Source organism: Meriones unguiculatus, chromosome 1, assembly GCF_030254825.1.
Source record: "Meriones unguiculatus strain TT.TT164.6M chromosome 1, Bangor_MerUng_6.1, whole genome shotgun sequence".
Taxonomy (NCBI): Eukaryota; Metazoa; Chordata; class Mammalia; order Rodentia; family Muridae; genus Meriones; species Meriones unguiculatus.
In genome coordinates, this window is record NC_083349.1 from 33733087 (window position 1) to 33753786 (window position 20700).

At 39.9% G+C, this 20700-nt stretch overlaps 1 protein-coding gene across 3 annotated transcripts in view; it reads right to left on the bottom strand.

Moving 5' to 3' along the window:
* The window catches only part of Vps13a (vacuolar protein sorting 13 homolog A), a 185885-nt gene extending 167595 nt beyond the window's left edge, over positions 1 to 18290 (bottom strand). For all 3 annotated transcript variants that reach the window (XM_060387172.1, XM_060387175.1, XM_060387176.1), the window contains exons 1-6: positions 18018 to 18290; positions 5435 to 5478; positions 4287 to 4329; positions 1466 to 1561; positions 907 to 1008; positions 97 to 206 (exon numbers count right to left, since the gene is read on the bottom strand). In XM_060387172.1, the coding sequence (XP_060243155.1) occupies positions 97 to 206; positions 907 to 1008; positions 1466 to 1561; positions 4287 to 4329; positions 5435 to 5478; positions 18018 to 18117 (495 nt within the window). In that variant the 5' untranslated portion in view covers positions 18118 to 18290. The remainder of the gene's footprint in view (positions 1 to 96; positions 207 to 906; positions 1009 to 1465; positions 1562 to 4286; positions 4330 to 5434; positions 5479 to 18017) is intronic.
* Between the last annotated feature and the right edge of the window lie 2410 nt (positions 18291 to 20700).

Consider the following 20700-nt stretch of genomic DNA (forward strand, 5'->3'; position numbering starts at 1 on the left):
ATCTCCGTCCTTCCACTTCCCAGTATTTACTAGGCTGGACACTATAGAGCAAAAGCCAGAAACAGTAAAGTACATACATAAAGATAAAACACTTACATCATCTTCATAACGAACATGGATATTGGAAATTTTCACTTGAAGGTTTTTTATGATTTGAGTAACTAATTTTTCTGCAAAAGTGTCCTGTTTCTCTTCCGGAGGATTTTCTACAATTATAAATATTTCTTTTTAAATTAAATAAAACACAAACCCTATAAATATCCATATATTAAAGTAACATTGCCTTGTTAAAGAAAATGTGTAACATTTTTAATAGATCACTTGAGATTTTCAAAATCGTTCATTCCAAAGGTCTTTTAAAAGCAACTAGGTAGACAATGTTTAAAAGCTAGCTTCTTGTCTCACTGGGCAGTAACAAGAGGCACTCTAGTGGCAGTAACAAGAGGACAGCTAGAAAAATCGGGTTTCTACGGGATACCTCTTCCACTGATGATCAATGAGCGGTAATGATGAGTCATGTGACCTACAGTGAACTAAGGCTGGAATGTGGGGGGGAAGATCGAGTAAGGCAAACATAAACACACTAAAGGATTAAGTATATTCAAGAGTAAATAGTCTATATAAGGGGGATATAAAGGCAAAGGCTAGAAAGGTAAGATCTACTTGGTACCCCTGCTAATGTTAAAAACTGACTTTACCCTTGCAACAAACTATTATTTGCCTTAAGTTTTACAAGGTAAAATTTCTGCACATATAACAAAACGTGGAACTTTCCAGGTAATAAAATGGCTTCCTGCTTGTAACACAATTTCAGCATATCCAGCAGAAAACAATATACTAATATAAAATTTACTGTATAGAACAATAAATAGTAAATACTTTACTACCAGTTTATTGACTTTTTACCTTGATTAACTACTTTCTGTTTTGCTTCTTCTATTCTTTTTAGTTCCCGTTGCTTTGTTTCCATGAGATGTTTTTCTTCTTTGATAGGATCATATTTTATTCCTACAGAAATCATACAAAAATTTCAACTACCTTAAATTTAAATATACTCATTCCAAAAATTATCCTTGAAAATGATCAACAATTCAAACAAAGCCTGAGATTTAAAACCAAAAAAATAAAAAAAAAACCCCACACAATTCAATTTGAATCAACAAACCCTAAATTGAAATCCTAAATTATCTTTACCAAGATTACTTATAACAAAAACAAAATATAGGGGCTGGAGATATAGCTCAATAGTTAAGAGCACTGATTGCTCTTCCAAAGGACCTGGGATCAATTCCCAGCACCCACATGGCAGTTCACAACTGTCTGTAATACCAAGATCTTATACCCTTATATAGACATACACACAGGCAAAAACATCAATGCACATAAAATAAAAATATTTACATAATATAAAGATTTTTCTATCTAAAATAAGAATAATTTAAATGATAAATTTTGAATGACTTACTAGAAGAAGGCACTATGAGTAAATAAATTTCTTCTAAAACAGCTTCAACTGGTTGAGTATAAAGGTTTTTCCATGGAATTTTAAGTGCAAGACTACCTACATTAAAATAATAAAGACAAGAATATTGTTCATTCAACAGAAATCTATATATATATGTGTATACATGTATACATATATATACATATATGTGTATATATATATATAAAACACTATAATACATCTTTGAAAGATCAGTAGAACAAGCAATAATAGTGTCAGAGGAACACTACAGTCCTATAAAATTGACTGGACTTTAATATATTTCATTTAGACATAGGTACTTTTCCATTCAACAAATACATCAGGAAATATACCTTGGCATCTAAAGAAAGAAAAAGAAAGGAAAGGAAGAAGGAAAGGGTAAAGGAAGAGGGAAAGGAAAGGGAAAAGAAAAGGGGAAAGCAAAAGTAAAGGGGAAAGGAAAGGAAAAGGAAAAGGTTATGGAAAAGGAAAAGGAAAGGAAAGGGAAAGGAAAAGAGAAAGGAGAAGAAAAAGGAAAGGAAAGAAAAGAAAAAGGGACCTAGACCCTCTGCTCAGAGGAAGCCATAGGCAGCTCAGTCTCCATGTGGGTTCTCTAGTAAAGGGAGCAGAGACTGTCTCTGACATGGACTCTGTAGCTGGTTCTTTGATAACCTCCCCCAGGGGTTATCTGTCCAGGCCACAGAGGAAGACAATGCAGCCAGTTCTGATGAGACCTGATAGTCTAGGGTCAGATAGTAGGGGAGGAGGTCCTCCATTATCAGTGGACTAGGGGAGGGGCATAGGGGGAGAAGAAGGAAGGCGGATGGGACTGGTAGGAGATGAAGGAGGAGGCTACAGCTGAGATACAAAGTGAATAAATTCTAATTAATAATAATAATAATAAAATTTTTAAAAGAGGTAAGCACAATAAAAGTAACATAAACAAATATAATATAAATATAATGTAAAATATAATATTAAAGGATGGCGGTTACCATATGAATGTATACAAGTAACACCTTAATTCTTTCTACTGAATTTTCTAGTATCTGAAAATTAATTTATTGTCATTTTTTTACAAGAGAAAACAAAAGAAGGCAAGATCTAAAAAAATAAGGTATATTTCCTGTTATATGAATATATAAATATACATTTGTTTTTATATATAGTTTTATCTAATGGCTGGAGTCAAACCTGTGATGATTAATACTGATTTTCAATTTGACAGGAAACAAGCTCTAAGGGTATCTATCTTTGAGGTCATTTCCAGAGAGGTTTAACAGAGGAGGGAGGCCCTATTCTAAAGTTGCGCAATACAATCGCAGGGTCTGGAGTCCCACACTAAATCCCAAGGAGAAAGAGAGCTAGGCACCAGAATTTCTTTCTCCTCCGTGGCTACAATCAAAATGCGACAAGCCACCTTCTTTTCCTGTTGCCATCCCTTCCCAATTATGATGAGTTGCACCCTCAAACAGAACCAAATAATCCCTTCCTTCCTTCAGCTGCTTGTGTCAGGCACCTTAGCATACCAGTGAGAAAAGTAACTAGTGAAATCTCAACCTTGGTATATTTTTGTATATTTTAAACTTTCTTGATATATTTCTTAATTTTTTCTGAGTGGAGGTTACACTGACATTCACTAAAATTCAAGAATCACCAGTGTAAACTTAAGTGACTTCTGCAATGTCTAAAAGCAACATACAAGAAATTTATTATAAGACTGTTTTACAATATAATAAGATTATTCCACCCAAATGTGTATTCCTCAGATTACTGTGTTATAATAAAGAAGTAAATGAAGTCAAATCAACTTCGATTATGAAAAGTCCTTACACCGTGGTCACAAGTCTTTTAAAAAATTTACCAATCCAAACTATAAGAAATAGGCAATAGGAAAATAACAATTATTTTCCATTTCTTGTTTAATGCTTAACTGCCCTTAGAGTAACAAGTAACAATGTCAAATATAAACTTTCTGTGGTATATGGTCCAATATCAAACTATGAGTACAGTATACAAAGTTGTGAAGACTGCCATCACAATATTTTTATCTAAGTTTCTCAGATATCCTCACAGCTGCAATAACATTATATAAATCCTACTATAGTCACTAAAAATAAATAAATAAATAAATAAACTGGACGTTTCCATTTAAGACACTATGATCTTAATCAACCTCTAAGACACTTAAATATTTAAATAAACACACAACAGGATAAACTAGGAATCCTAAAAGAAAATTTTACTATAACATGTTAAACCTTACATTTAATTTATAACTGTTGTACCAATACATGAACTGCTTTAAGTTCATACTTTATTTAATTTAAATTCAATCTTTAATGAATTACAAACATGGGTAAAATAATCCAGATCAAACAAATAAACAAACATAAAGCACTTTATTTTCTAGAATAAAAAACCTGCGAAATCTTCTACAGCACAATCGAGTTTTCATTTTGGTCCCCAGATACAGTGTCTGGATGATCCAAACCTTGACCTAACCACATAATGGTAAACAGTTAGTTAGAAACATAGAAACAGACACAGTTCCTAAAGTCTGTTAAAGGCTGTCATTGACTCTTAATTCAATGTTAAGACCTACTAAGATAAGCAATTATTGTTTAAGTAGTACATTAACCTCATAATACTTTAAGTGACACACCAAATTCTACATAAACAAAAACACAAGTTATATTATATTATATATTTTCAATTAATACTCATAAATGTTAGGAAAATTACACTACAGCAATAACAGTTTAATTATTTAGGTTGCATGCCCAGCAAGAAAAACACCCCAGTGATAAATATTGCTTACCTATATGACCAACTTTAACTTTGAATGGTACATCAAGTTCATGCTATAAAGAAAAGTAAATCTGTAAAAAATTCATCCACATAAAGTTCAAAATAAAGATAATTATTTTCTTTCTAAAATTACATAAGGCTATTTTAGTTACCTTGCATATTCTCTTTATCCTCAGTATCCATTCAAATGAAATGGTTTTATTACAGAAATATTTTCTTTGCAAAGTAAACAGTTAAGTATATACTTACTGAACAGAAGCACTTTTATAGATTTAGACTTTACTGCACGAAACTGGCATTTTACAAGACAGTAATTTGAAAACTGTTTCTCCCACTCATTGGGAGGAAGAAGAGCTGTTACAATAAGTGGTGCTGAGGAATGTGGATAGCCAATAGTACAAACAGGAAGATGGATCTTTGTACTTGGATCAAAACTAAACAGAAAAACTAAAACTTTATAGTTTAGAAGAAAACACAAGAAAAAAAATCTTCATGATGGATACCATGGAAATGACAACAAAAGCATAAGCAATGTGAAAATGGATGAATTGGCCTTCTTCATATTAAAAACATTTATACCTAAAAGGACACTTCAACAGATTAGTCAAATATCAGAAGAGGGGAAATACTGTAAACTAAGTAGCTAATCAGAGATCAGTATGCAGAATAAATACAGATCTCAAAGACTTCAATCACACCAACCAAACCTGCTTTGACTGATTTCGTGAGGACAGTGTCAGTGTGCACTGAAGAAAATTCCCAAGGCCAGTGCGGAGCGAGAATGGAAGCTGTGTTTAACACGGCGAGAGTTTCCCTCGGCAATGTCAACAAGTTGTAAAAAGAGATGCTGGATTTGTTGCAAAAGACTGTGAATCTAATTCACATCACCAAATTTAATATATTAAAATGATGTTAAATAAACTAGAAGACAAGCTAAACACTGCACAGAAATACCATATGGAAATAAATAAAATAAATGAGAAAAAAAAAGTACAGCCAGTTTTATCTTTAAGAATTCTACTTTGCAAAGTTCACATTTTATGAAAATAACTTTCAATTTTTTTTCATAGTTGAGTAATTTAAAGTGGCATGTTAAATTACAAAAGAGTGCATTAAGTAAATACACTAATGTCATAAATTTTCATATGCAAGACCTACCAGTGCATTTTCTTTAATTTCAAGATTCTTGAGGACCACGGCTCCTTTAAAAAGAAACACAACAAAGAAATTATATATTCAGTTGTATTTCATTTTTAAGTTAAATATGCTTCATTATAAATATGACATTTAACTACGACAGAAAAAAATGTACATAACAGAACACAGTTATTTTTACTAGCTCACGTTGACTCTTCTGCACAATCTAAGAAGGTCTGACAAAAGCATATCTTGCTCACCACCAGCCTAGGCAAAAAAGTACCCCAGACGCCAGGAAATTGTCTCAAAGCAAAAAGACAGAAAGCAACAGGAAAGAACACCTGACAGCCTCCTCTGTCCTCTGAGAGCTCTCGCACTCTCTTGCTCTCGCACTCTCTCTCTCTCTCTTAAAGACTGTGTCAAGAAACAAAGACAGAGAGACATAAGCAAAGTATACATATATATACAAAATACAAACAAAACTATGACATAAAGAATGTAATAGCCAAGTGAGAATACAATGTTACTCTCCCTTTCACTTTAATTAAACACAAATGGTTTCACAGGCAGCAAACATCTGTAACTCTTACACTTTGGAGGCCAGAGGCAGAGGAACCAATAATACATAGCAAGACCAGTGTGTGAGCTACAGAGGCTGGGATTGAGTTTAGTGGTAGAACACTTGCTCAACATGCACAACTCCCTGGGTTCAACACTCTGCAACAGACATAAATTGCCAGAATGAACTCAAGTATACAGATAAACAGCATCCAACAATAAGCTATGTAAATGACTCATTCCACCTCTTAATGACATACATTAAGCTAAAAGGCAAAATCATAGGAAAAGAAATTCCAAGCAGATAACCAAACCACAAAGTGGGAAATATGATTCAGCAATTCTACTTCTAGGTATATATTCAAAGTATCTGAAAGCAAAGATGAAAAGAAAAACAGTCACATTCATAAGAACATTATTCCAAATGACAGAAGCAACTCATTTATCCATCAATAGATGGAGAAAATCTCTGGAGAAAATCTCTCTTGCTCTCTCTCTCGCTCTCTCACACACACATGGACAGGAATATTATTAATTTTTAAAAATGATTTGAACTCATGCTATAACATGGATAAACCTGTAAGGACACACTGTTTAACAAAAGAAGTTAGGAAAAAATGGTAAATACAATCACTATCAGGGAGACAGTAGAGTATGAGTAATTACTGCTTAACAGATACAGTGTTGCCTTGTTCTACAGGTAGGTTTTGAATGCTGTAACATATTTTGAACTTAGTGACATACAGGTGTACATATATAAGATGGTTAAGAACATAAACACTAAGACTAGCCTGGTGGCATACACCTTTCATTCCAGTACTTCGGAGTTAGTGCCAGGGGGATCTCTGAGGCTTCAAGTCAGCCTGCCCTACATAATAGGTTCCAGGGCAGCCAGTAAGTTTCAGGGTAACCAGGACTACATAGTGAGACCCTGCTTCCAAAACAAAACAAAAACAAAGAATACACACACATACACACACACATATAATTTTTCAAATGAGGTGGGACTCTGAAAGAAAATTAAAAACTCCCAAATAACAGGAAACATCCTGAAAGTTCTGATGCCTGAAAATAAGTGACCAAAGAAGGATGATCCATTTTCACCAGACAAGTCACCTGGTTTGGTGACAAGTACCTGTGTAAGCCCTTTGTGCCAAATCATCTACCCTGCTACTTGGTGAGTTGGTGAGTTAGCCCTCTGTGCCAAATCATCTACCCTGTTAAGTTCTTTCAGACCCAAACCTGCCCTTCCTCTGGTTTAGCTGATGGTCTCCTGATTTGTTGAACTGGTGGTTGGGTATCCTCTTTGCTTCAGAGCATTTAAGTAAAGGATCTATTTATCTCCTCATTCCCAGCATCTAACTGTTTCTATTAGACCTTTATTTTCTGCGTTCCCGCCAACATTTAAGTCTATGTTTTCTTCCTGTTTGCTACCATGGTCTTGCTCTTTTACTTTTGAATTCTATGACCATAGTAAACATAAGTCATCTGTTCTCTCCAACCCAAGAGGATAGCGGTAAAATAACTCATGTAGCAACATCTTGTCTTAACTCTATTGTGTATCTTCCTAGACCTCCCTCAGGCCTTCCATCCTGCAACAGCCACATCCACCTTGGCAACACTTTGGGGAATGTCCATGACCTTGACTATGGTCCCAGAGTTTTAACCAAAATAACTTATTTTTGTTTGAGCTAAAACATAAAGCTAAATTAAGTAAGAAGTAAATAAAATATAATAAGTAAAATAAAAAGTAAATAAGTAAAATAAAAAATAATTGTAGTGTAGTGTCTGGAAAATACTAAGCCCTCCAAGAAAACAGATGTTACCAAGACTATCCAACCCCTCACTGATCTAAGCCCCCTCAAGCACTGATATAATTGTTGGTTTTCTTTTTGTCTTTAAAAATAATTCAGGCCTGAGCTTTGGCACCAAGAGACATTTTGAAGTTATGAGCCTACTCTTGGTCTGGCCATTATTAAAGGATACTCTTAACTGGGTTAATTATTGCAGTTGTCAATAACTCTCTCCCATGTCAGGGGAACTCCACAGGATGCACACTTGCCTCCCAAAAGTCTGAGACAAGAGGCCCCACTCATAGTGTGGATCAAAGCGTCCACACTCAGCCAGGCACACTCCCGTAAGTGTGCAGATAAACCACAGACGCAGTGAGAGAAAACCTCTTCAGAGAAGTAACTGCTGCATAAATCTGACCCCAAACACAAATCTCTCCAACTAGCAAGGTTAGATTTCTGAGAAGAGAGTGTTCCACTTGAACACATTATTTGAGGCAAGCAGAATCTATGTTCTCAGGCCATGGTCACTCAAATTTGGCTCAGAATAAACTCTTACATTTCCCTTTGAAGTAAAAGCTATGTCCATATGAACATAAGAGTTGGGTGGACTCATTTCTTTAGTCTGCCACTGTCACTGATGCCATATTTAGAGTGAATAAGCATTTTTTACATCTCCTAAGGAAAGTCATATAACACATTCCTTAATGTGTAAGTGCCTGACAACAGAAACAGTGCCAAAATACATGAGTCAAAAGTGACAGAAGTACAATTGGAAAAGCCAAATACACTGTTACTGTCAGAGACCTGGGTAACTAGTATCAATTATACACATATTTAGTGGGGAAAAGTACAGACACAATTGAATTGAACATTATTCAAATATTATTAACATCATTCAAATATTCCATAAACTGACATTTATGGAATATTTCATCCAACCGCAATTTACATATTCTTCTGTAGCACATACACAACACTTACAAGATAAGATTTACTCCAGTCTATAAAACAAGTCTGTGTCTAAACAAGTGTGAAAGGATAGAAGTCATACTGAGATCACAATAAACCTGAACTAAAACTCAGTCTAATGGGGAGAAAAAAAAAAATCACAAAACATTTCTGAGTTCTAGTTCTGAATAATGATAGGTTGAAGAAGTCATAAAGGGGACTGTTGAATATTTTCAATCATAGGAATATACAACTTATCAAAAAATGTAAGTACAGTAATGGCAAATCGTAAAGAGAGAACTGTAGCACCAAATACAGACATTAGAAAAGAAAAATCTAAACTGGATAATCTCAGTTTCACTTCAGCCCAGGCATGGTGGCATACCCCTTTAATCCCATCACTTGAGACAGAGATAGGCACATCTCTGTGAGTTTGGGAACTCCTTGCTCTATATAGCAAGTTCCAGCAAATAGAAATAGAAGGAATGCATCTAAATTTACTCTCTGATGCAAGCAATACCCTAAGACAAAAAACAGATGAGGACATTACAAGGAAAACTGAAGACCTGTGAACAGAATGAAAGATCCCCATCAAAAGATAAGTAAACATAAAATACCATAAGGAAGTGGAATTTATACCACAAATACAAGTCTAATTCAGCATGTGGAAAATAATCCATAGAATCTATAATACCAACAAGCTAAAGAAGAAATCCCATAATCAAGAAATGCAGAAAGCAATCTGACAAAATCCAACACATTCTTTTTTTTTTTTTTTAACTTCAAATGATGTTTTTAATTAAAATGTTCAGGCAATATACTTGATCATCCCTTCCCCTCCCACAATGCCTCACAGATACCTTTACCTTCTCATCTAACTTCAATTCTCTTTCTGTGTTTCAAAAAACTAAAACAAAAAAGACAAAACAAAATGCAACCTGCAAAATCACAGTAAGACATTAAAATAAGTAAACAAATCTAAGAATTGGAAAAAAAAATGTCAACCCAAAACTTAGAGTTCACAAAAAGAAACAAAAATCATGGAGTTCCAACACACATTCTTGAAAGAGAAAAAACATTCATACAAATTAAGAACAAAAGAAGTCAGATGTGATAGTGCACACCCACCCTATAATCCCATTCTCAGGAGGATGGCTTCACAGCCAAGGGCAGCCAAGCTACACAGTGAGTTTGACACTGGCCTAGGCAGCAGAGGAAAACCCTGTCTCATAAAATAAAATAAGACAAAATAAAACAGAAGTGTGCATGACTTGTTTTTAAAAATCTAAATAGCAACTGCCTATTTGGGGGAAATTTCCTGACAACAATCATGTTCCATTTATTGATCAGGTTTGAGTTAAAGTAGAGTCAATGTGGAGATTATAGATTAGAGCTAGCTAGGCAGCACTTGTTCCTTCTCCATAATCACAAGACACAATCAAAGCCACTGAAAAACAGTGGCTAATCATAATGGGTGGATGTGGGAGAATGCTGAAGCTCAACAGCAAACTAAAAACAGAAAGGAAAAACTCAAGAGATTTTGGGTAGTGCCAGAGAAAATAAAAGAGGCAGAATGAGGGAGGGGGTTAAGAGGGAGGATCCTAGCGTGGGCCAGGAGCACAGGATCTGGCACCTAACAGAAGTACTGCCTCAACAGAGAAAAATAATTTGGATCTGTACAGCAATGAGGACCTGGAGAAGTTCTCTACACTTCCCAACATATTCTAACAGCACTTAACAGGAGCCACCTGCTAAGTGGTTCAAATCAATCTTGTCTGAGCTTATCTCTATGGGAACTAAAAACACCTGCATTTTCTCATCTCCAAGTCCTCACAACACAACACTCAGTGGGCAACTTCTCGAAGAATCAGTTTGGATCTAGGAAAGGGCTTCTGACACAAACCCACAGAGAACTCTGTGGTACAAAAATGGACTGCTACACATAATGGTACAAAGAAGATGTTTCCTCCTTCAAGCCCCGCAATTCACAAGCCTGCCATCAAGTGTGCTTTCTTAGGGGAGCTAAGTTTCTGCATACTAGAAGGCTAGCAACCTCCTAGCACAGTTACCAGAGACTCTAGAGTTCAACTCAGTGTGACTGAGATGGAGTCGCTGACCCTGCAGGCATCACATCTCCCTTGGAGTATGCACTGGGAAGGGCTCTGGGAGAACCTGAGCCATACATGAGCCTGCACTGACTTGTTGACATCAACATAGGCTCACAGAATATGCAACGCAAATAACTCCAGTCAGCTGGCCCAGGCAGTTCTACATTCCTCCCTAACTCATTCTGGTGTGCAGGGAAGCTCATAGGTATTCCATGCAGCTACAGCCCAACTGCCACCAGGTGTTCTGAGGACCACCACAATGCAAGTTTCTACTGGAGGCACACACCTAACAATGAAGGAAATGCTAAATGAGGTGTTTTATGACTACTGGAGGCACACACCTAACAATGAAGGAAATGCTATATGAGGTGTTTTATGACTCTCTGGTTTTGCCAGCATAACTGAACATTTGATAGAACTTTACTTGAGAAAAGATTTTATGTGACCCAGACTGGTCCCCACTCATTCCGTAGCAAGGATGACTGAATTCCTAATCCTCCTGCCTCCACCTCCCAAGTACTGAGATTACAAATGTACATCACCATGCCGAGCTTATGTTGTACTGGGATCAAACTCACACGCAAGGACTAGAATTTGCAAAAAATAAATGGTAAAAAAAAGTAAATAAATAAACAGATGAACATAGTACATACAATCTCTGGGTACTATCAAAAGCACAAACATGCATATTTGGAATATATAATGAAAAACTGAAACAGAAAACCACCTCAGCAAAACACAACCAGAAAAGCTACCAAATCTTAGGAAAGGTATAACCCAAGTATAGAAGCATTTAGAACTCCAAAAGTCATAAGCCAAAAAGAACATTTCCACACCATCCTATAGAAAAGCAGTTTAACTATATCAAAGAATAAAGAACAAATATGAAACGCTGCAGGAGGGAACAGCCAAATCCCATTTAGAGAAAAATCTACGCAAGGGAAAGGCTCACTGATAAAGTTCTTCCTATGCAAGCATAAGGTATGAGTGTGAGCCCCAATATACGAATGTACTTGTTATCCCAACACTGGGGAAACACACACTAGCTGAACCCTCAGGCTCACTGGCAAGCCTGCCTAGCCTACTTGACATGCTCCAGGCCAAAAAACAGACACTGGCTCAGAAAGAAAAAGTGAACGATGATGCCTAAGGCTAATATCCCATAATGACTTTGCATACACATGCACACCCCACAGATGTGTGCACTTGCACAAACACACACAAGGAACAAGACAATCTATCTGAACAATGCATTTCTCATCAAAAACTCTAAGGTCCATGGAATGATGCATTTCTGTACCTGAAATATAAATATAACATAAAGACTCCCACAGCAGGCACAGACTATGGAATCCATGACCACTAACTCAGCATTACAAAAGGAACCCTACACCCAGGAGAAGATAAAAAAAATAAAATAATCAGGACAATATGAGAATAACGCAGGAGAACAGAAATAAATGAAAATTAGGAATCACAAATTGTTATATAGTTAACTATTAGTAATAAAAAGAAACAAAAAATTTTTGAAACAACCAGAAGAAAAGCAAAATTATAAGAACAAATAAGTTATCTTTTAATAATAGCCCCAAAATGTAAATGTTCTTAGTTCTCTTTTTATACAAACTGGCAGGCTGGATTTTTCAAAGCACCCAACAAAATACAGCTTGAAGGAACCTCAAACTTACAAAAAAAAAAAAGAAAGAAAGAAAGAAAGAAAGAAAGAAAGAAAGAAAAGAACACAAAGGATGACAAATTATAAACAAAGGAATTTGAAAGCAGTACATAAGCTTATATATGATACCTCTTCAAGGTAGAAGAGTCAAAAACAAAGTTACTATATTTATAAAGCACTCTTCAATTAGATTATTTTGGATTATAAACACATATGCCACAAACCTCAGAGTAATCATTTTATAAAATACTACTGGACAGGTAATACTACTGGCAAATGACTCAGCGACTAAGAGCTGCAGACTTTGACAAGACTCACGTTTCATCACAGTTATAGTAGCTAAGTCCAATACCTCACTCACCAACAGATAATACAAGAATACAGAAAAAACAAAAACAAACAAACAAAAAAAACAACTAAGAAATACTGGCAAATAACTCAGTGACTAAGAGCTGCAGACTTTGACGAGACTCACAAAATATCCCCACTGGTGCAATAGTGGTGCAAATGTTATAGGAATAACCAATCACTTTCTGATTGGCTCTAAGGCCTGTTCTATGAGATGGAACTTATACCTGGACCTGTTATAGGGACCTAGAACCTCTGGCTACCTTGGTTGTAGACCCTAGAAGAGAACCCAACACTATTATTCTGTTAAATGGACATACTACTAAAACAACTCCTATATGCTATGGATACAAACTTATGGATACAAACCTACTCAGACTTCATCAGAGAAGCATCTCCTTACAGTATATGTCAATTGACACATAGGCCCTCAACTGGCCAACATGCAGAGAATAAGAGTGTAGAGTGCTCAGCCTTAAGGGGAACATATTTACCAAAACCCTTCTCCTAAGGCTAGGGGATATTAAAGAAGGAAGGATGCAAAGATTACAAGAGCCCAGAGATGGAGATAACATCAAAGAAACTTTTCCGTACACAACCGGGCAGTTTCACATATAACCTCACAGTGATTATGACAGCACGCACAAGTTCAATCCTGACAAAAGCTCAGCATGGGGGACCAGACTAGGGAGTAAGCATAAAATATCACCATTAGCTAAGAAGTAACTATTGGTATCTAACAGCTGCTGAAAGAGGAAGAAGCCAGAGTCCCACTCCCAAGGTTAATTGGAAAACAAGCTGGACTAAATGAACGGGGAAGAAGAAAACTCAAAGTTGGATGGGAAGTGAAGGAAAGGTGGAAAGGAGTTAGGGGAGGAGAGTGAATATATTAAAAAACACGGTATGAAATTCTCAAGGAATTACTAAACATTGGGAAATAGTCCTTGCCAACTATTCACCTGACAGGGAATACTATCTGGAATATGTAAAGACCATGAAGAATACAAATGAGGCTGGAGAGGTAGCTAATTTGGTAAAATGCAGTTAGATTCCCAGACTCCACTTTCATACTTTCATTCATTCATTCATTCTTTGGTTATCTGTTTGTTTCAAGATGACTTTGGTCTGCCTGCAGAGGAGTTCCAGGCCTTCCAGGGCTATATGAGACCTTGGAGAGAGAGAGAGAGAGAGAGAGAGAGAGAGAGAGAGAGAGAGAGAGAGGAGAGAGGAGAGAGAAGAGAGAAGAGAGAGAGGAGAGAGAAGAGAGAGAGAAGGAAGGGAGGAGAGAGAGGAGAGAGGGGGTATCATAATGAGGCACACTCTTAATCTCAGTGCTGGGGAGGAGACAGGCAGATCCCTGGGGCTTGCTGGCTAGCCTAGTGTACTTTGCAAATTCCAGTGAGACCAGTGAGAGAACCTGTCTCAAAACACAAAGGTGGACATAGCCTAAGGAACAAAAAGAGGTTTGCCTCTGGACTCTACAAGCAAGTGCAAACAGTGCTGTACACCTATTTGTCCACACACATGCACACACACACACACACACACACAAAGAACACAAATGAGCAGGTAATCCTGTCCAAAAATGGTCAGATGATCTGAACAGACACTTCTTTTTAAGAAGCATAAATGGCAAATAATACAATAAAAAGTGCTTAATAGTTTTAGCTATCGTGGAGTGCAAGTCAAAATTACACTGAAATACTGTCTTATCCCAACCAAAATGGCTGATATTCAAACAAAAAAAATAAAAACTACTGCCCTGGCTATCTATAAACCCTGTCTCAAAACAAACAAAAGCAAATGCCAGGAGAGATATAGTATCAGCTTAAAAAAATATTATACGTTACTGAGAATAATATTAGGAAAACAGTATGTTAATTTCTCAAAGAACTAAACACAGAATTATCTTATGATCCAGGTATACAAGTATATTCAAATCAAAAAAGTCAGAATACAAGAGGGGCATAAATAATCATTTATTTAATCATTTATTTATTTATGTTTATTGCAGCACTACCTACAAAAGTCCAAGTATAGGTCAGCCTACATAGCCATCAACAGATGGGTTGGAAAGGGAAATATGAGATAGATATAAAGAATGAAACTGCACATCATGGATGAAACTGGAGGACATCATAAGGCAGAACGCCAAGTATGACATATATTCTTCTCTGATAGGTAGAAACTAAAAAACAGAAAAGAAGACCTGAAAATAGTAGGGCTATTAGCAAAGGAGAGTGGAAGATAGATCAGAAAAAGTGAAGAAAAAGAAAGATTGGTTAAAGCGCAGTGGCTGTGTAATGAATGAATAGAAATGTCTTTTGCACAATTAATATGTATTGAGTTATAATTTAAAGGTCTATGGAAACATCTTAGAACGTATATGTAATGATAAAATTTAGGAAATGAGAATTGGAAGTTTCCCCTAGATCTTAAAAATTATTTGTTGCAGCCTAGCATGGTAGCACACACCTGTAATCCCAGCACTCAGGGAGATAGAGGCAGGCAGATCTCTGTGAGCTCCATGCCAGCCTGGTCTACAAAGCAAGTCCAGAACGCCAAAGCTACACAGAGCTTTCTTTCCTTTCCTTTTCATTTTTGGTTTTCCCTGTCTCAGAAAACCAAAAATGAAAAGGAAAGGAAAGAAAAGAGAAATGAAAAGAAAGAAAAAAGAGAGAGAGAATTATTTGTTGGTTCCTTCCTTGTGTATTTAAGGATTCTAGGTTCTTAAAATCAGGAACTATGTCCTGACTGAATATCTTCCTATACAACCTCTGGCAGAATAACAGGTGTGCAATAAATGCCACGGGATAAAGATAAAGTGTAGAGAGCAACGGTGGCCGCAGCAGAGGGAACAGCAGCCACCTCAGGCCTCTGGGGCTCTAACACTTACCACACACTTGCAGAAAAGATCTGCAGCTGGCAAACCCATGTCCCTCCCAGAGCATGGACTTCTAAAAGACCCAGCACCTGTTATCAGCACTGAACTAAGGGCAAAGCTTCCATTACAGAACTTTTAGCAGACACAGTCAGACCATAACCAAAATGTATCATGTCACTTCTCATAATGTTACGTAATTACTTATCACTCACAACCCCGTTAGGTTTTTACCTCAAAGAAATGGTTTAGTTCACACTAAAACCTAATGCAGCTTTCCTTTTAACTGCCAAAAAGAGATAAGGGGGGGGGGGGGATATGTTTATAACACAGCCATGATGTGAAACACCACTCAGAAGTACAGGGATGGCAGGCCAAGGAGATGTGTGCAGTACATAGATGGGACGAGACATGCACGACTTCTCTGTATTCTGTTAAGAAGCCTGGCTCAGAAGGCTACACAGGAGCCAAATGTGATAGCACCCCCCTTTAATTCCCCCACTCCAGAGGATAAAGCAAAGAGGATTCTCTGTAAGTTCCAGGCCAGCCAGGGATACATAGTGAAATTGTATCTCAAAAAGAAAAATCTACATGCCCAAAGAATTCCACTTATGACACTCTAGATAAAGAAAAATATCAGAGACGGAAACAGAGCAGTAGTTGGCAAATGAGGCAGGATCAATTACGAAGAAATAGAAGAGGGGATTTTGTAGGCTTGTAGAAAAATTTTTGTATCATTATTGGGATGGTGATACACACTTCTTAACATTTATTAAAACAGAACTATACACGAGTGAATTTCACTCTAGGTAAATATTAAATAAATTTGATAAACTGTATTCTACACAAACCTACACCTTGAATGCAGAAACAATATTTCACTACAAATCAAACCACTGCTTAAGGAGTTCTTCCTTGTTCTTTTTAATTTTTTTTTCCTTCTTAATTTTTATTTTATGTGTAAGGTTGTTTTACCTGTGTGTATGTCTGTGCACCACACGCTTGTGTGCAGTGCGCCCAGAGCCAAAAGAGGTAGGCGGGTGCCCTGGGGCCCGGAGCTACAGACGGATGTGAGCTGTCATGTGGACACTAGGACTTGAATCCAAGCCATCTGGAAAAGCACCAACCACTGAGCCATCCCTCCAGGACCCAACTCGGGTATCTTTAAGGTTTCTTTCTGAGGCATAGAGGCAAGTTTTGTCCTTCTCACTTTGCGTCTGAGGAGCAGCACAGATTAAGCAACCTGCAATCACCTGGTCTCAAAGAGGCTGTCCTAGCATTTATGGATTAATGTTTGCCCGCTTAATCATGAAAGGAAGTAACTAGCTATATGAGGGTTGGTTGGTTTGTTTAACAAAACTGAATTACTTGCTTCCACTATTTCAAAAATAAAAAGGCCCAAGATCAACTAGTATTTTTTTAAAAAGCTGGGAAGTAAGTGCTTATCCGACAATGCACACACTATTTACACAAATAATTAACCCTAACTTTGGTCTGGAACGTTCGTTTCAAGAAGGCCTCCAATTGCTAATAGCTACTTAAAATAAACAAGAACATAATACAAAGCAGATAAAAATAAGCACTAAAAATAAGACAGTGAGTAAGGTAAAGCATTGCAGTAAAAGGAAAAGGAAGATGCAGCCCTTTCCGTCTAAGCAAATGCAGAGGTGCGCTCATCATGACTTCTTCGGGTCGGCCGTGACACTGAAAGCCGATTCAGGTCTTGACCGACTGTTTTAATTTTAAAACCAGGCCTTTCACTCAGGCTCACAAACACCCACATTCCCACCTGCTCCGGCGGCGACCTGAAAACAAGCAGCTCCCTGAGTTACTCTGAAATGGGGCTTCCCTTCCCTTTTCTTCTCCGCCGTCATCTGCCTACCCTAGCCAAGCAAGCCCCAAGTCCAGGTTCAGTGGCCGGGACCCGCCCGGAAAACACCCAGAAACCAGGTAGGGAAGGGACGAAGGGCGTCTTCGCGGACAGCGCCTGGCCTTCACGTGCGCGGCGGCGTGCGACACGCCGTGGGCTCGCCGGGGCCTTCGTTACAGCCCGGAGGGAAACTGACAGGGCCGGCCCCCTCGTCCAGCGGGGGCCAGAAGTCAACCCGCGCCTGGCCCCACCGGGACCCGGGCTCCAGTCCGCGCCTCCCCCAGCCTCTCGCCGCCCGCCGGGGAACCGCCGCCCCGCTTTACATAACTTGAAGGGCGAGGCGGGCAGCTGCAGGTGGCGGCGCCGGGCTGGCCAAGCCCCGCGGCCCCGAGGAGCCGCGCCCTGGGGACGGCGACCCCTTACCTTTCCAAATGCCCAGGGAGAGCTGCGACTCGTCCAGGTTCACCACGTAGTCTCCCAGGAAGCGGTTCAACACGTCCACGACCACCGACTCGAAGACCATTTTTTTTTTCCCCCTCGGCCGCGGAGAGTACCCGCGCTGCTCCTCCCTCGAGACGCCTCGGCTTACCGGCTCCCGGCCCGCTCAAGCTGCGGCGCCGGTGCCGCCGGGTCACTCCGCCGCCCCGCGAGCCGCCGGGCAGACGGGAGGTAGCCGCTCGCACCACGCGTGCGCAGCTCGGCCCGCGCGCGGGGGCGTGGCCGACGCGGCCCTGGAGGCGCGGCCGGGAGCGGGAGGGCCGGAGGGAAGGAGGGACGGCGGCTGCGCAGCCGCGGGCCCGCGCGTGCCCCTGGGACCAAGCACCGCCCTTCTCCCGCTGGCCCCGCCTCCTGCCCGTCGCTTAGCAACAGGACACCAGTCAAGAGCGGCGAGAGTTTGGAGACCCCGCCCAGGAACGACCTCCGTGATTCCCAGCGGGCGGGCGCGCCGGGGGGCGGGGCGTGGTGCTAACCGACGGGAACGCCCCTTCCGCGAGGAAAAGCTGTAGTCGCGGGGTCCGCAGGCTGGAGTGGGAGCGGCTCGGTGCGTGGATACGGGGCGGTTGCTGAGGCAGTTTCCCGGGGCGCTTTCCCCCATTATTACCGGTTGTGAGGTTCGGCCAGCCTTGGTGCTTGAGCGCCTCAGACTGCCCCCGCGGTCGTCCGGGCTCCCGGCCGGGATGCGAACTGGCGCCTCGACCGCCGTGTTCACTTCCTTCCCCGGCTGCGAATGGGTGCCAAGGTGGGGTGGGGGGTGGAGGTGGGGGGAGGGAGAGTGAAGTTGGGAGAGAAATTCCAAGTAAGTCCCTGACGTGCAACCGCTCTTGGCACCTTTTTCGGTCCAGTCGTTTACGTGGAAGCTGCCGATCACGTCAGAGAGGGGCCCACTTTGAGAGCCGGTGCGGAGAGAGCAGGGGAGCGGCCGAGAGCTGCGGGAGACTACCCCTGACCCTCTCTCCTGAGCGGCCCGACCTAAAACAAGTAGGGCGTTTTCCGCTCCACTCGTGGGCTTATAGGCAATTAGCCCCAAAGGCTTGGGGTCACGAGACAGACGAGCGACCTAGAGAGTTGGCTTTAAACTTTTCCTCTTCCCGTGGCAAATCCTGAATTACCCTTTGGTACACTTGGTGCGTAGTCACCAGGTTTTTTCAAATGTATAGGCTTAAGATTGCCTTTGTAAAAAATAAAAATTAAAAAAAAAACTAGCAAAAATAGTATAAAAATGTTTAGCCTTTAAATAACTTGTTAGCATGTAGTGTACAAAACGATGGGTTTCATTATATTCTGGTCATGTTCATCACCCATTACCCTTTCTTGTCCCTTCTACTGATTGCCTTCCTCTTCCCAAACAGGTGCCTTCTGTTTTTCATGAATCCTCTCTCAAGATTCTAAACGTATAGTTTTTATTTCACACAATTTTAAATTTTATGTATTCTCGTTTTGCCTCACGTATGTCTGCGCACTCCATCCGTGCCCGGTGCCCTCAGGAATGACTCCCTGATGTTGGCGTTACAGGTGGTGTGAGCCTCCGTGGGGGTGCTAGCGATGGGACTCAGATCCTCTGAAGAATAGCAAGTGGTATTAACCGCTGCATCATCTCTTGAGACTATCGCTAACATTTCATCCCAGGGGACATATAAGCCACCGTGCCGCTTCTCCTAGGGTCCTCAAAGAAAATTTGGAGAACCAGAGAGTTTGTTGGACTTCCCTAAAGAGCATAGATGGATTACGTAAAGGGGTGCGGGTGCTCCTCAGCCCAAAAGGCCACACCTGGAAAGCTTTTACACAACAGGGATGGAGGCTTCTCTCGTGTAGCTTCTTCCTAAGTGGACAGCCCCTCTCCTCTAGTGTTCCCCATCGGTTCTCAGCCTGTAGCACAACCCATCTGGGGTCGGAATGACCCTTATGACCCTTTCATAGGGGTTGCCTAAGACCGTCAGAGAAGGCATGTTTACATTACGATCCCTAACGGTGGCAAGATTAGAGTCCTGAAGTAGCAACGAAAATAATGTTATGGTTGGGAGTCACTACCACTTGAGGAACTGTTTTAAAGGGTCGCAGCACTGGGAAGGTTGACATGCAATTCAGGCACAGTCACACACAGCAGGTGCTAGTAGCAGCTGGATACACCCCTCCACCAGCTGAGTTTTTTTTTTTTTTTTGGCAAGGGACAACAGCTGTACTTGTGCATGATGGAGGACACTTGGCTAGGAGGACAGTCACAGCAAGCTCCAAGAATATTTGGGGCATGTTGTTTCCCTATTCGGAGACTGGGTCTCACTATATGTTGTTGGCTGGCCTCAAACTCATAGAGATGTGCCTGCCTCTACCTCCCAGATGCTCAGAATAAATGCAATTTGTCATCACACCTGGCTTATTTGACACACTCTTAATTATTTTCACATAGTTGTGTACTTGAAGGGCCTTTATGGGGTTTCTAAGTCAACTTCGTGGTCTTGATGCCAGGGTGTTAGGAATTTTTCCAGTCACAACAAAACTGGAACTTCCTGATTCACCACACCTATTTCTCTAGCAGATACTGGAAAAGTACTTTATAGCATGTGCTCTCCAAAGAAACTCTATGAGGCGAAAATGCCTGGAAGGGATA